The sequence below is a fragment of the Squalius cephalus genome (genome assembly GCF_949319135.1).
Source record: "Squalius cephalus genome assembly, chromosome: 21".
In the NCBI taxonomy this organism is placed as follows: Eukaryota; Metazoa; Chordata; class Actinopteri; order Cypriniformes; family Leuciscidae; genus Squalius; species Squalius cephalus.
The window spans coordinates 28,986,453-29,004,294 of NC_137142.1; the positions used below are offsets into that span (position 1 = coordinate 28,986,453).

General features: G+C 36.5%; 1 protein-coding gene across 4 annotated transcripts in view; it reads right to left on the minus strand.

Moving 5' to 3' along the window:
• dlg5a (discs, large homolog 5a) overlaps positions 1–17,842 on the minus strand; it is a 62,748-nt gene that overhangs the window by 33,452 nt on the left and 11,454 nt on the right. For 3 of the 4 annotated variants that reach the window (XR_013819581.1, XM_079855915.1, XM_079855914.1), the window contains exons 2-6: positions 10,417–10,485; positions 8,111–8,273; positions 7,014–7,157; positions 3,891–4,074; positions 1,008–1,267 (exon numbers count right to left, since the gene is read on the minus strand). Coding sequence is in view for 3 of the 4 variants with exons in the window: in XM_079855915.1 (XP_079712041.1) it covers positions 1,008–1,267; positions 3,891–4,074; positions 7,014–7,157; positions 8,111–8,273; positions 10,417–10,485 (820 nt within the window). In the remaining variant the exon portion in view is untranslated. The remainder of the gene's footprint in view (positions 1–1,007; positions 1,268–3,890; positions 4,075–7,013; positions 7,158–8,110; positions 8,274–10,416; positions 10,486–17,842) is intronic. The other variant, XM_079855916.1, reaches the window with a different exon arrangement.

The window sequence follows — 17,842 nt, forward strand, 5'->3', positions numbered from 1 at the left end:
ATATCTTTCACATCTACTGCAGTCAGATTCACCGTGTTCACTCTGAAGGAATCACTCACATGGCTGGTGCACTTGTAATGACACAAGGATGTTAAGAGGCTAAAAGCAGGTTTAAAACTGGCCCCATTGAAGTCAACAGGGTGCAAATTTTAAAAAGAGGATAACACGGTGTAGGCAACACAGATTTTTGTCGTTGTTCTCTGTACTGACAGCACTCCAAATTTACAAAAAATGAGCTCAATGTTAAAATTGACCGGAGTTCTCCTTTAAGAAATGAAAAGCTGCACACTCCATCAATTAGGATTAGAAGAACTGTTAGCAAACATATAACATGCTAGAAACATAATAATCAATGCAATAATTATCCAATCATAGACTCTTAAGCATTTGCATATTTAAATCCAAACAGTCACTTTCTGGGGGGCCGGGCAGAGTATTTTATGTAATGCCTGTCATTCACAACTTCTACTCATCCCTCAATCCTTGTGTAAAATTATTAAGTATTTAGGAAAATCTGATTAAGCTTTCAGCTGTTTAACATATTTTACCACAATTCGATACATTCAGCACTTTTTGTCTCAAACCCAATACAAAAAAAAAAAAAAAAATGCTGCAGATTGTGTTTTATGTGATTGCACTGTCTGAAAAAGTTAGAAAAGCGGTTGATGTATGACCTTTAAATATAAACAATGTACATGTCTTGTATAAACTGTGTGCTGATATATTTTATGTTATGTAATGACTGCCAATCAAAACTTCTACACATCCCTAAATCCTTGTGTGGGAATTTGTTTAATAATCAGACAAAGCTCGGTTTAACATATTTTACCATATTTCAATTCATTCCGCGCTTCTTGCCTCAGACTCAGAGCAGAAAATGCTGCAGATTATGTTTGAGATGATTTGACTGTAGTTCAAAAGTTGTTGATGTATAATCTTTAAATTTACTCGTAGAGTGTTACACAACACTTAAAGCAGACAATGAAGGCGACTGATGCTGCTCGTACCGTCTCATAGATGAAGACCACTGCTGTTGGTATTGGATGGCTGTGTCGCGCTGTTTAAGCAGAGCGTCAGTTTGTTTTTGCAAGCGCCGGTTCTCCTCCTCCACCTGCTCCAGTCGACTCAGATCAGTGTTGTGACTGGCCACCTTCTCACTGTATCTTTTGCTCAAGACGTCGTATTCCTTCTTCACCCCCTCCAGCTTGTCCATCGCTGTGTCGTAGAGCTTGTTCAAAACCTCTGATGACCCGTTCTCCCTGATTACCTGAATCAAAAAGAGGCTTTCATGAACCTGATTTACTGTGTGGTGTCAAAAAAAACAAACATAAAAATACAAAAATTATAAAACGAGATTAAAAAACAAAGGTTTAGCCTTTTGACACTACAAAAAAAAAAGTAAAGGGTGTGTGTTCTTGACTACATTGGCCAGTCCAAAAGATATTGTATTGATATTGATATGCAGGCATTATGCATTAATGTAAAATCCAACTGCCTATTTTACAATGGTTTTGAATGTGGCTCATCATATCATATTTCAGCGACTGGACTATCATTGTTATAAATTTGCTTTTATCATCACTTGAATTAAACTTTTACAATGCAAACACCAGAGGGCGATCATGAGTCTATAAAACATCTACTGTACTCGCATGCAAAATGCTGTCACTGTTTTTTTAATACACAAAAAGGCAACTCTGCATTCAGTATTAAACAAAAAGCATTAAGTTCACTTGTTCTGCAAAATGCTGACCTATTAGAACACTATATGTCCTAATGACATAATCGAAGGCAATTCCCTGTCCGGGCAATAAACCCACACATCAGTAGGGCCTGAACAAACCACAGTGGGATTGCATATGCCGAGTGATTGGCATCTTTATCTAACTCTCCTCTAGGCCATGTAATCAGTGCTTAGAGTATTGACTAACTACAAAAGCCTCTGTCCTTCTCCATCCGTCAGGCAGCACTTGCCCTTCCAGGCTGACCTTTTCAAGCAGGCGGAGTGTGTTTTGTGCAGCCTGTGGGCAGCGTAAGCACTGCTGACGGGTCAAAAACACGCTTCAATCTGTATGCTACAGAACAGATCCTTTGGCATGCCTGATGTAACCACTTTGTGACAATTAAGACCGCTCCAGACACACAAGCAGGAGATATCCTAATGCTCTAAACTTTTCCATTTGTGTTTGTGGGTTTAATCCGGAAAGGAAGCCTGATAAATCAGTCCGACAGGAAAAGGTTGATTCCTTCTTGGCAGCAGCAGAGAGCAGACAGTGTGTTGACACGGTGGCATCTGATTGAATAATCTCCTGTCCTCTGGCTTCCTATTTATGTCAAGGTCAGATTTGGTTGCACTACCATGGGATGCCCAGCCTCCGGATTTACAATACAAACGCTGCAGTTCATGATGCAACAGACGCACTAATCCCACAACAGTCTGCGCTGCGGGAGAACGACAAATTCTGCAATTTAATTAACCGTCCCTGGAGTTCTCCGAAAAAACTCAGGGATCGATTTTGGCAGACTAACGTCACTTTCTGGCTGACGGCAGTACCATTAGGCCTGTTTCACACTGTAAGCGTAAGAAGCGCATATGTATTTTGGTGCCCGTATTAACAGGTTACATTCACACTGCATGCATTAGCAGGACGCTGCGAAGAAGAAGAAGAAGAAGAAGAAGCGGTTATGAAAATAGAGTTTTTGCCGCTTATAGCATGCTGAAGTAGCAGACAACATGGAGAAAATTCACTATAATTCACCACTCAAAAGTTTGGGGTCAGTAAGATTTATTTATTATTTATAATAAATACTTTTATTCCTCAAGGACATATTAAATTGACAGTAATGACACAGAAAAGACAATTATAATCTTACAAAACATTTCTACTTCAAAATAAATGCTGAACAGTTGAGCTTTCTATTCATAGAAGAATCCTGAAAAACGAATATTTCACAAAAATATTGCAGCACTACTGTTTTTAATGCTAATAAGAAATGTTTCTTGAGCACTGATTTCTGAAGGATCATGTGACCCTGAAGACTGGGGTAATGGCAGCAGAACATTCAGGAACAAACACTGTCTGTGTCTATTCAGTCTATTCATCTGACTGAACCCAGACAATTTAATAAGTTAATAGCTACACTTTGGATTTAGGGTTTTATTCTAAAATAATTTGGATATAATTTGGATTTAAACACGATCCCCTTCTTCGTTGATTTATTAGATTCTTCCCCTTCTTTATTAAATTTCTCAACTATAAAGTCTGTAATCATTCACAAAGGCACACATGATAACAATCTTACAATTTAAGCCATTATTGAAAGAAATACTCAATGTAGTTACCCAGAAATCACTTTATAAGGTATAAGGCATTACAAGTAACACGAGTCACGTAATTAGATTACTTTTTTTCAAGTAACTAGTAAAGTAACGCATTACTTTTAAATTTACAACAAATTTTTTTTTACTTTTTTTAAATAAGTTTTGTTTTTCCCATTTATTCCCATTTACACCTCATCTGTCCCCATGTTAAGAGAAATCGGGAGTAACTGTAGAAGGATTGTGCGCTGTGTAAACAGGATGGTTATCGCAGTTCTTGACTAATGGGAGCATGCAGTTACTCATCTCACTTGCACAAATACAGATTTAGTATTCCTCAAAATTACTAAAAACAGTGAAACGCAAACTCAGAATTTTACACAAACATGTAATAATTAAAGGTAGGGTAGGCAATTTGTTATATATTACTATTATATATTATATTATTACTTTTTTAGGGAGTAAAAACTTTCCCCAACACAGGTCAGTGTGTTTCTGTTAAAGCATTTTCATTTACACACGTGTATGAAACACATCTTAGTTGTCCCTGGAGTGTGTGTAAAGTCAGTACCTGTTGTTGCTGTAGTCTCATGTCGGCCACCTCTCTCTGGTCTTCAGAGTGAAGTCTCCTGAGCTCCTCACAGCTCTGTTTCAGATGGTTGTGTTCCCGAACAAGCTTGCCGTTCTCTCTTTTCATAACCTCCATCTCCTCCTTTAACTGAGACTGCTCGCTTAAGAGACGGCTGTGCTGTATGCTGATATACAAACACAAACAAACAAACGAGGTACGTTACATATTTTGCAACTCCATTTACCACATGAGAAACTGCATCACCCTAGGATCACACTGCATCACCCAGTCTAGGTAGTTACAACCAAAACTCTTGTAAAAACAATCAGAAATGCACTGATCTAAAAAAGTAACTCCACAGTATATTAGCATAGACAGTAAAAGAAATGGACACGGCGACCCCATAGACTTCAACGGAGAAAAGTGAAGCAAATTAGAAGCTCTCACTTCCTGATGGCTGAGCATGCTGCACAGACTCAAACTGAGCTTGATGACGTAGATGTGACGTGAGCAACCTGTCTGACAGTTGTAAGTCTTCTAGTAGCTGTGCCAAGAGAAATCTGAATCATTCCCTTCCGAATCTTGCAGAGACAGAGAGCGTGAGTAGGAGCTGTCCATGAGCTAGGAGCAGGAGTAACTTTATGACTCTCTATGGCAGGGTTCACCAATCTCGGTCCTGGAGGGCCGCTGTCCTGCAGAGTTTAGCTCCAACCAGCTCCAACACACCTGTTTGAAAGTTTCTAGTATGCCTAATGAGACCTTGATTAGCTGGTTCAGGTGTGTTTAATTGGGGTTGGAGCTAAACTCTGCAGGACAGCGGCCCTCCAGGACCGAGATTGGTGAACCCTGCTCTATGGGCATCTCCCTTGACTTTATGCCTCCACGTCCCCCTGATTGACTGCGAGCTTCTCCTCCTGTCTATACGGTAATTTCCAGAGAGTAGCGTGGTTATGACGCAATCGTTAGCCTATTTCCACAAAAACTGCTTCTACGGGGCCATAACGTAAGATACAAGGTAATGGAGCCTTTTATACATTGTTTGTCCATTGTTTATTTCTAAAGACACGACAGAGTCTTTAAACGCCTCAGATGTAAAGTTATTCGCTGTCAAAGTGACGCCAAAATGAATGGGAGTCAAAGGAATGCTAACAGCAGGTGATGGCTTGTTAGCCAATGGCGACCCCCGGGGATGGTACGCTTTCCGGGTGCTGGATTACCCCCCTGTATATTAGTAACTACACAGTGATTCGGTTCCAAAATCTAGTAAGCCATCTATGTAGTCATCATAGGAGTGCTTTAAAATGTAAGCATCATGATGTTGCTGTTCAAAGATACCTTGTTTTGAACGCAATTCCGTAATGCATGGCAACAAACTCCATCCAAGATAGCCAGCAAATGAAAAAAAATCATATATGAATATAATTCGACACTTAAAAATATCCATTCGATCCATTCTAAATTGAATTAAAATGAACTATTTTACACAATAATTGTGTTTTATGCTTTTTTAGAGTACAAGTAAAATAAAACATTTAATAAAATTTCAGCCTCTTGATGCGGTACACTGCAGTTCTAGGAGACCTTGTTTTCTGACAAATTCTTAGATAGCATCACTCGTACCCATCACAGAGAGTGCAATCCCATAATGCATTGCAACAAACTCATCCATGATGGCTGACAAAGCAGGGAAAAAAAATTCTATTATGCATATAATTCAATATTGAAAAAAATCAATTATCTATTTAAATCTAATTAAAATGATCTATTTTACCCAATATTACCGTTTTCATTATGCATTTTATTCTTAAAAAGTACAAAACAAAACAACATTCTTTCATTCTTTTGGCGCAGTACACTGCAGTTCTGATATACCTTGTTTTTGGCCAAATTCAAACAGGGAATTTTACTGAAATCAATGATGAGTTGTGTCTTGGTGTGAGGAGCGATATTTATTTTTATTTTAATGCACAGGCTTTCTGCTCATGTAGAGCGTTCCAAATCGGTTCTATTTTAGTTTGGATGCTACCAGTAGACAGCAAGGAGGCTCAAACTGAATGAATGTTTCCGTTCTCAAGACATCAGTAATATGCAAGCAGCATGACAGAGAATGGCTGTGTGTGAGTGCGTGCTGTAATCACACACTGTTGAGGGAATGGGGAATATGGGATTAATCCCTAGTCAACTCAATCTTCATCTCTATGTGCCCAGCAATGATGGGGACAGGAGGGCATGTGTCCTTACATTATAATCAGATTACAGCCGCTGCACATCTGTGTATGGAGGGACGGTATTATGTTGGTGTGTGGATGACCGCACACTGGCAAACAAGGGTGAGTCAGAGACAACGGAGCAGAACAAACTTCCTTGTGTACACGCTCACATATTGCCAACTGGTTTAGATAACGAGGCTACATTAAAACAATGTCACTTAATATAATGATGGCATATGACAGAGCAGTTTTAAAATATCCTGTGGCTGTGCTTTCTCTATAAGACTTTTTATAGATAAGACACTGACGGGATAGTTCATACAAAAATGAAAATTCTGTCATCATTTACTCACTATCCAAACCCATCATAAATGTTGTTCTTCTGTTGAACACAAAATAAGCTATTTTTTATTTTATTTATTTTTTGCTTTGCTTTTTTGTCCAATGTTGTTTTGGACCCCATTGATGTTGATAGCATGGACAAAAACAGTTAAATATTAATCAAAAAATACGACATGAGGGTGAATAAATGGTTAAAAAAAGTTACTTACAAAATCTTTTTTTTTATTGATTCAATTTAAAAAAAAAAAATCTTTTTTTTGTTATTTTTTAGGTTTGGAATGATATGTGGATGACTAAAAGGCGCAATTTTTTGGGGGTGAACTTCATGTAGATCTAAACATAATATAAATTATAGGTTTATAAATATAAAACTGCTCCAAAACTGGGATTACGCACATCAATATTGCAACATGAATTGAGCTGCAGAACAAAGTGCTTTAAACATTTAATAAAGCCATAATTAACCTGAAGATGATGCAAGCGCTAATTAAAAACTGTGCTACACATGCAGCAGATGGCTCTTAGCCTCAACTCTCTGTGTTTAAGAGGGACGTGTGGAGCCTGTACTCACTGGTAGTAGTCTGCTTCCTTCACGGCCTCCTCGCATCTCTTCAGAGTCTTGGTGTGCTGGTTCTGCAAGGACTGTAGGTCTGCCATGGCCTTCATGCACTGCGTTTTCAGACGCTCGTAGTCATGACCAGGTTTGGAATTTGGCCTTTTAGAGACAAGAGTAATACATCAGCACTGTGTCCCTCAGTCTACAAGTGCGGCCCAATGTTAATCGGGATAACAGATATACACTACTTTTCAAAAGTTTGGAATAACTAGAATTTTTTTATGTTTTTGATAAGTCTCTTATGCTCACCAATGCTGTTTATTTTAAAAATAAAATACAGTAAAAACTGTTTAATGAACAGCATTTATTTGAAATAGACATATTTTGTAACATTATAAGGGCCAGATTTACTAACAGCTTGCGCCAGCGCAACGCAAACCCCATTTTGGCGTTAATAAACTACCGTCAGGATTTACTAAAGACACACAGTGAAAAATAAATGCTGCAAAGGCTTATTTTTGCGGCTGACCTTATTGCATATGCATTCGTAGGAGTTTCCCTTTCAGACGCAAAATTTATGGGAGGAGAGTGTTTAAATGAATCACGAAAGGTGATTTACTAAGGTTTGCGCTAGTCAAGTTACTGCTATTTGCGCTGCTCTTGGTAGATTGCGTTGGTCATTATGGAAATGATCCGGCTGTGTCTGTGTTCTTTAATTTGCGCTTCGTCAGTAAATCATGCGCAGAACTTTTTACTACACTACACTTCAATTACAATTTAAAACAATCAAATAGAAAACAGTTCTTTTAAATTGTCATAATATTACATAACGTTACTGCTTTTACTGTATTTTTTATCAAATAAATGCAGCCTTGTCGAGTATAAGAGAGTATAAAAGAAGGTTCATGCTCGAAAAGCTTTCACAATTAAATCAAAATGAAACCCCTTTACATTCCAACATGTGGGTTGTTTTATTCTACATAAGGCTGGATGGACGCAGCATTACAAAGGTGTCAGTATACAGTGCAAAACTACACTCATATCGGTTATTCAGGAAGACAAAAAAGAACCAGTGAGACATTTAAGGTTCTGTTTTCCACCAAGGTTTGTACCTGCAGTCATCGAAGGTGGTGCCAGGGGAGGCGAGAGCCAAGCGCTTGCGAAGTTCATCCCGTTCCCTGGTGACCTGTCTCAGCTGGAACAGGATGGTGTCCAGGTTCTCGCTGGCCGGCCGGGTGTCACTGAGCGCAGGTGGAGGTGATGAGGCTTTGGTACCTGCAACAGTGAGCACGTCACCGGAGCACAGACAAGCTCACCCAGCACTAATGCAGGGCTACGGTCAACAGAGTCCCCCAAAAAACTAAGACCACAATGGAGGAATCCAACTTGGAGAATGAGTATTTTCTGAGTATTTTCTCTTTAAAACTGCAGTGTCCCAAAGACAGTCTCAAAAACAAGGTTTGAAACTGCCCGTCACAAACATGTAACCAATCCTGTTAACATGCGAGGCGGGGCTTTTCCTCCGTGAGCACAAGAACACGCATAAAACGGGAAAGGAAAAATCAGGTACATATAGCAATAGAGCGGGTGAATTATGTATATATGTGATGTATATTATGATGTTATGAGGAACTTTTTCCACTGACGTTCTGAGTTGTTCAAAGCGTTTAGAAGGAAGCTGTCCGACTCTGAGATGGAAAACAGGAACATGGTTTGCGTAACATTAATAACACATTATTAGCTGTTCGATAACAGTCAAGCCAAAGACTAATCATATAAATTAGCCTATGTGTCTGACGTTGCAGAGAGTGATACATAAAACGCACAACCATTCTGATACATCGACTTGTAGATGACCCTGTATAATTCGCTCTTCCTCTTCTGAATCAGTTTCTGGTTCAAACCTATATGGCTGAATAAAACCAATATTTCCACTTGCCATTGTGTAGCGTTTACTACAGTTAACCGAGTGGATGTGCAGCTTGTTAGGTTTTAGACAGTATTATTGTAGTATTATTTATATACTATTATAGTATTCATTAATATTTTGAATTAGCTTTTATTTTTATATTTTAAGTTTTCATTTTAAAATTCAGTTGATGTTTTTGTAATTTTAATGTTAGTCATTTTTATTCGTTTTTTTTTAAATATTTAGCTTTATTTTAGGTTTAAGTTTATAAATCTAATATTTATATTTGTTAAGCTTTATTTAAAGGAACGAAAACTATTTTAATAATAGTTAGTTTTAGTCAATAACAACAACACTGTTTTTAGAGCAGAGCTACTATGACTAAAATAGAAAGAAATACAGGCTTAAAATGAAATCTGACCTTTAAAGCTTGGTTGTACTAAAAAAAACTGCAGAGCAAAAAAAAAAAGCTGCATAAATAAGCGTAAGCAAAAAAATATGAACATGCTTGAGGTCACAATGGCTGACATTCTGAGCACTTTATGTAAATGATGATCTTTCGGGATGAGCAGCAACTAAAATTCCACTATAATCTTTTGGTCTTGGACAATCTGCTACAGATATTCAGAGAATGAATTCCGCTGTATGTAGTAACAAAGAGGATAATCTACATTAAAGATAAAAGCAAAGCAGAGAACATAGTATTTGTCAAGATGTCATTTCATTGGCTTTCTATGGATTTATTAGAGGAGGTTAACATGAGATATCTGGATAAACACCAGAAAGCTGTTTTCCAGGCCTAGAAATCATCATTTTTAAATTCCCAGATACTTCTGAAAGCTTGTGGGAATCCTTAATATGGTGATAATGGTTAAATTTAACCATTATCAATGGTTAAACAGAAGTCCAATTTATACCAAGTTGAGAAAACATGCATGACAAGATTTTAAAACAAAATAATGCATCTTTATAAATGTCTCTATACAAGTAAAATATCATGTGAAATCATATTCAAAAAAAAAAAACAAAAAAAAAAAACGCAGCAATCGTTCATTATTCCAGGTTGATTTTTTTTAATTAAACATTTAAAAAATAAGCATATGACGACTAATAAAGTTGATGTGAAATATTTGCTTTGTTCTGTGTCATTTATTCGCAACTGACTGTGAACAGGCCTTTTGTTGACCTCGTCATCTCAAACCCACATTGCTCCCCAGCAGACCCAAACAGGCAGAGGGCATTATGGGTATCTCTGGCACAAGAAAACAGCCGAGTCATTTGGACGACAGTCAGCCTCAGAGCACATTCTCCACTGGCACCAAACCAGGAGAACAGGGCTCGGCCTTCAGACAGATCTGCCATGCCCTCCAACACGCATTATCACAGTCCATCTGAGTCGGCAGTCTGATTTGAGTGACTTTACAAATGCATCATACACACACACATCGAGCAAAGCACGGTGACAATGTGTGCAAGGTGTCAAGTGTGGGAGACGAAACTCTGACATACCGACACTGCTGAGGGAACTGCTGCTCTCAGAGTCTGATGGCATTGTGGACAGGACGCTGTAGGTGGACCCTGCGGAGGAGAGAAAACACCATTAATAACTCAATGCTGACTGTTACAGCTCTTTAATTAACAAAATGCTCAATGCTGGCAGAAAGACCGCACTTCAGAAAATACAGAATACTTAATATGCAACTCTCTACAGCATCACACCTGAACGTTTATTAGATATGTCATTTTGAATGATTTTTATTATCAGTTTTCACACTTTAAATCGGTTCATTCTCAAGGTGACCAACACTCAGCCTAACAGTTTTAGCAGACTTTGTTTTAGCCCAAAACAAAGAAGAAATTAAACATGCAAAAACAATCATCATGATATAATTGTAACATGTTTAGATGATATTATTATTGTTGTTATTTAACCCATAAACACAAAGTGTACCCCGGCTCATATCGAGGAAAATGGCACATCATTATTTAACGCAGAAGCTCACGATTTAAAAAAAGAACCCAAACCCAAATCAGCAGTTTCTCAGCATGAGAATGTCCACATGTATTTTTTGTTTTTCTAAAAAAAAAAATTCCAGTTATGAGTATTTTCTTTTGTGTATGTCACTCAGAAACTCTAAAAATGCCTTCAGGTCTTAAAATGTTAAAAGTATTGTTATTTATATTATTTGTTATAATAATATTAATAATAATAATATCTAAATGTTATAAATATATTGTAATTACTTTTTTATTGTTGTTAATAATACTACTACAAATAATAAATAAATAATAATAATAATAATAATAATATATTTATATAATATTATAAATAAATTATATTATACATTTGATATAATTATATATTAATTTTGTTTTATTTTTATTTTATTAACATTGTTTTTCCTTCTAATAATAATTTTCAAAAAATCATAAAATAAAAAAATCATTATGACAATTATAAATATATTATCATTATTATTATAGTAAATCAGCTATTCAGAATTAAAATATCTATTATGAATGTTTTTGCTATGTAAAAGTGATGATTTTAGAGTGTAAAAAAGCCATTTTAAAAACTATTCTGTAAATAATGACAAATAAAAATGATCAGTATTGTTTGTAAACAACAATATCAATGTCTGACAAGAAATCCCAGCAAACTTTGAGGCTTGAAATGATCATCTAAAACAAACAGAAAGACATTAAAAAACACTGTACAACAAAACCCTTTACAACTACCGACCCTACAGGAAAACATGAGTATTCCAAAGTGTGTTGCTGCAAGAACACCTGACCTGAGTGTGTAAGCAAATATGAACAATAATGAAATGGATAATTGAATCGTTCAGATTGTTTGCAGCTCCTCCACCGCAGGGCTCCTCCTCTCAATGAGCGGAGCGTGTGGTGACAAGGACACGGTTCATTATCACAGGCCTGACTCTACAGTCCTCACACACACACACTCTCTCACCCAAATCCAGCCTGGAGAAGATCTCAGTCTCTCGCCTCTTCCTTCACTCTCATCACATCATCCGAGACACAATTCTGCTTTTGAAGAGAAACTTCAGCAGACTTCAATGCCTCCCGCAGCCTGAAATAACTTCAGGGTAGCAATGATTTGAGAGCAAGTGCAAGTTGCAAGGTTTTTTTGGTGGGGTGAAAGGCAGATGGAATAAATAGATATTGTATAACGTCTGAAAGCAGACCGAGTCCTGCGAGTCCTGGAAGTAGGCTTCAGAAATAGACACCCTGGTTTTAATGCACTCCAAACAAAAGGTACTTTACAGTGAGAGGATGGATGGAGATACACTTACATGAACACATGGAGCTGCGCTAACTTAATGCATCAATGATTCAATGGCTATAGTGAACAGACATCACTAAAAAGGCCTAAGGGAAAGTCTGGCACATAAACTGGCCTATTTTCAATCAATGCAAATTAGTAAGCGTCAAATTCTTTGATGGCTACAACAAGCTAATCAACAAAGCCATGCTGACTTTGTTGATTAGCTTATAATAAAATATTGTATTTTGTAGTGAATACTGTCATGCAAACCGCAAGTTGGAGGTTAGTTTGTCAACATTAAAAATATGTGTGTACTGAAAAAATTAGGGCTGTCAAAAGATTAATCGCGATTAATCGCATCCAAAATAAAAGTTTGTGTTTACATAATATATGTGTGTGTACTGTGTATAATTATTTTGTATATATAAATACACACACATGCATGTTGTATATATTTAAGAAAAATTTTGATTTTTGTATAATTTATATATTGAAAATTGTACAAATACAGCAGCCGCACACTTTCTATTTTGTATAATTTATATAAAAAAAATTATATTTATATATAATATAAATTATATATAAATATATACAGTACATGTATGCAAATATTTCTGTGTATTTATATATACAAAATAATTATACACAGTACACACACATATATTATGCAAACACAACCTTTTATTTTGGATGCGATTAATCGCGATTAATCTTTTGACAGCCCTAGAATTTTTTTTTTTTTAATTAAAAAAAATTAGGATGTAGGAAAATAATGTTAACAAGCAAAATAGGAAAATAACAAGCGCACCATTTTTTGTTGCGTAGTGGCGTGTGTGTTCAAGTAAGCCATGAGCAGATTAAGCGCAATACAATGTATTTAATATAACATGATGACTTACGAGTTGAGTATTTGCACTAAATCTGCACAGATTTGGCTAACACGAACTTCCCCAGAAAAAGTGAGTAAATATAAGTAACCCACCAAATTGGCTAGTGTATATCTCTCTCTCTATATATATATACTGTGCAAAAGTCTAAGGCATGTTAGCTATCTTTTGTTGTTTTGTTAACAAAATTAATGACAGACACATAAGGCTGCCAAGAGCAAGTGCACGGATCCTGTGTTCATTATACTGTCTGCCACACTGTCACATGCGTTAATGCTTATTTCAGACATAGCCGACTGTGTTTAGAGGATACTCAGATCACTCACGAAGACCAAAATTGACACAATTTTGTGTGTTAAAGCAATATAATCTGCGAAAAATAACTTTTGTTACTGGCGAGTTGTTTTTGAGGCATCTTTACTGTACGTGTGCACACAGAGAAAAACATCTCTGAGAGCGTGCGAGTACTGAACCGTTTAAAATCGCTTGAATGTTTAAACTGATAAGACTCTCGCTCGTTGGTCATTATGGAAATGATCCGGCTGCGTCTGTGATCTTTAATTTGCTCGTCGTCAGTAGATCACGGCCAGATCTTTCCACTTCCATCGGCTCTGATTTGGAATTGCGCTCTCACGCTAATTTGCCCTGTTTAGGTAATCTGGCCCATACTCTTTATTCTTACATTATTCGAAACAAATTATTATAATTATTGGAAATAATTATAGCCGTAATTACTGGAAATTATTATAATAGTTTAAATCTGAAAAGACACATTTGGCAAAGTTCATGTTTAACAGATTTCAAAACAATAGCAGTAGCCCTTTCCCCGTCCTCGTGCATTATGTAGGTCAGAGATGGCATGCTTTGCCCTGGGCATCCTTTGTGTTTGTTTGTTTGTTTCCCGCTCTGCACACACACTTGGTCCAACAGTTGTTTCAGGCAAGTAGACGATCAAACCCCCCCCAACAACCCCCCAGCAACCATCACAAATACAGCATGACATGCACTGCTATGATAAACTCAGCTGAATATTAAATCCTGCTATATGGCAAAAAAGATCCACAGGCAGAGATTGAACATGCTCTGAGTGTCTTCCTGAAAAATGAACCAAAAGCTGAAGGCTGAAGCTTAATAATGGATGAACGCAAGAGCATTCTTCCAAAAAAAACATTTATCCTTTCGCTTTGACAGCCTAGCGGAATCTGTTTGTGTGAAGTTGATCTTGAGTCACAAGATCTTATTACACCATGATGATAATCTATTCAAACATTGTCTCATAGGCAACATTTTACACAGCAGCAGAATACGGTTGTCTTTTTCAGAGTGCCAAATATGGTTACGTTCACTTCACACACAGTTCAGTTATAAAACAGAGTGACTACCACATTTCATAACCTCCCGCAAACCTTCACACATACAAAAAGCTGATTCATTAACATTTGAAGGATGAACTTGCAATTTAGTGTATAGGCCTAAATCGTCATTTTGATCATTTGTTTGGTTTTATGGAGGTTGCGTTTATTGATATTTAATTTTTTTTTTTTGAGATACATATGAAGAGTTCAAATGCAAAAGCCTCTAAGTGCCATCTGAAATTTTCTTCTAGAATGATCATTTTTATCAAGCTCGTATATTTAAGTTCAATAATTTCACTTAAATGGCAATGACAATTACCTATTTATTGTCATTTAAGTGAAATTACTTAACTTAAATATACAAGCTTTATAAAAATGATCATTCTAGAAGAAAATTTCAGATGGCACTAAGAGGCTTTTGCATCTGAACTCTTCATATATATTCTGATTGGTGCTCACCCTGTACCAATTAAATATAGCTATACAAAATAAAATGGTAACACTTTACAATAAGGTTCATTAGTTAACTACATTAGTTAACATTACCTAATAATGAACTGCACTTACACAGCATTTGTTCATCTTTGTTAATTTTAATTTCAACATTTACTAATACTTTATTCAAATCTTGTTAACATTAGTTAATGCACTGTGAACTAATATGAACAAACAATGAACAGCTTTATTTTTATTAACTAACATTAACAAAGATTAACAAAAACAGTAATAAATGTATTGCTTATTGTTAGTTCATGTTAGTTAATACATTAACTAATGTTTAATAAAGGAACCTTATTGTAAAGTGTTACCAATAAAATTATTAATAATAGCATTATTGCACTTTATTTAGTTAGTTTTATTAAATAAAATATGAAACAAAATAATTAATAAATAATTATATTATAATTATAATTTTTTTTATTTTAAAATATAATAGTGAGATATAATAGTGCTCTAGTGAGTGTACAATTATTTTATAGTACACTTAAATACAATGCTAATAAGTATATATTAAATTTTCAACATTTAAACCTAAAATAAGCAACTTTTACTTTGGCGGGATGCCAAGTAGTAAGTACATGCACTGCCGGTTGAAGCGCGTCAATGAATGTCACAGCTTTGCGTTTTGCTCTGAAACCGGCAGATTTATTATGCATTCAGTTCAAATGGAAATCTGATACAGTATTACATTTAGTCAATCTAAAACAGTGATTGGGCTTTAACAGCTGTCAACCATGTATACGCAAATGAAATGAGAAGCCTGAACTTATTTACCCACTGCATTTTTTATTCTGGTCGAGTATGCGCACCCCTGTATTTATTTATATATTTATATGTATGCATACATACATATATACATACATATATATATATATATATATATATATATATATATATATATATATATATATATATATATATATATATATATATATATATATATATATATATATATACATATATATGCAAAGAATACAAAGAGTACATTTCTAAGAACTGTTAAACTAGGTTTTTACACGATTGTTTGTGTGTTATTGACCCAAATACAGCTGTCAGCCTCAAACACTGCCTGTGTAAACTACGTCTTAGGAGTTTAGAAATCATTTCTGAAGAAAATGTGCAAAAACTGACACCACTAGGATGTTGTAGAAATGATGTGCAACAGCGACCTGCCACTACAAAACTCCATTAACTCAAGTCTGAGTGGTTTGTCCCATTCATGATACTGGGCCGGCAAAGAGGGCGTCAGAATGAGCCTGATAAATGATTCTGTTTACCCACATTTCAGCGGTCTAAATCAGATGACTTTGGCTGTGCTCCTGCTTCTGCTGCAGAAGCTGCTGTTGTCTGATGAAATCTGGAGTCGCCCCAGCACAAGCTGAGAGACAGAGAGCAATGTGCCCCAGGAAAGGAGAAGACACATCACATCACACAGCCTTTGTTCAGTCACTTTTACATGGCGCCGCATGGCAAGGCTGTGGTACTGAGGGCAAGGTTCAGAGGAAGCAGCCAATCAAGGCTCAGAGTCCGTCATGTGACACGGTGGCAGTGTATACAGTCGGTCTGCTGGTAATGTGCAGCGAGGAGAGAGACATCAGCAGACAAAAATCTAGACTCTCACGTATCAGGTGATGTCTCACACACACACAGATAAAGGGACATTCCCACTTTTGACAAGACTGTGGAAAAATCTGAGGGGATCAGAGCGGTAACCCAACACTCATTCAATACAGTGACTGAAAAACCCTGCGACATCTCGTGAACACATAAAGCACTGAAACCGAGGAACCAAAAATCGAATTTTACCACTACAAGTGCTGCATCTGATATTACTTGGCATTTGGTGGGGCTTTTAATCCAAAGCACACTACCAGCAGGAAAAGAGCCCCTGGAGAAAGTTCAGCACTCGTCTCAATGGCAGCACAGTAATAGAGCAAGATTGTGATCTCAGTAACTCTAGTTCTCCGTCACGCCTACTAGAAGCACCAGTCTCAGTGTAACGTTAAGAATCTGGGCTGCCAACACCATTACGCATCTCATCACTTCACATGTCACTCCAACCACAGGCAACCTTTGTGGGTTGTGGACAAATTCGGCTTCTCACGGCACATCTTACAGAGATTTGTCATCTGATGGCAAAGCAAACTTTAGAGCAATTTATTTGTTCCTAAGTGTTACCCTTTTTACTTAACAAAATCACCTGTAGGAAATAAAGCCATACGCACTACAGTTCAACAGTTTGGGGTGGGTACAATTTTTAGATGTTTTTGCAAATGTCTCATATGTTTACAAAGACTGCATTTATTTAAAATAGAGGATACATTTTATATTATTATTTAAATATTATTTAATATCAATTTTAGCTGTTTTCTATTTGAATATACAGTATTTTAAAACGTAATTTATTCCAATGAGGGCAAAGCTGAATTTTCAGCATCATTACTTGCTCAAGAAACATTTCTAATTATTATCAATGTTGAAAACAGTTGTGCTGCTTAAAGGGATAGTTCACCCAAAACTGGCATCATTTATTCACCATGTCATTCCAAACCCGTAAGACTTTCGTTCATCTTCGGAACACAAATGAAGATCTATCTGATGAAATCTGAGTGCTTTCTGTCCTTCCATATAAACAATGATCAGTGAACATAAACAGAAGCTCAACCATACTTGCTTGATGCGCAAGAATGAACCTCATTGGTTCTTGCGGAAGCTCAAACGTGCTCGGTAATGAAAATGAACTTCATTGGTTCTCACACGTCAAGCGAACATGCTTGAGCTTCTGTTTACCACAACTGATGTGTGAGTTGATGAATATGGATTTGTGAATAAAAGCCTAAATTCAATCTGTTGTGCCTCTTCAGAAAATTGACCAAACCGATCGATTCTATGGATTAGTTTTATGA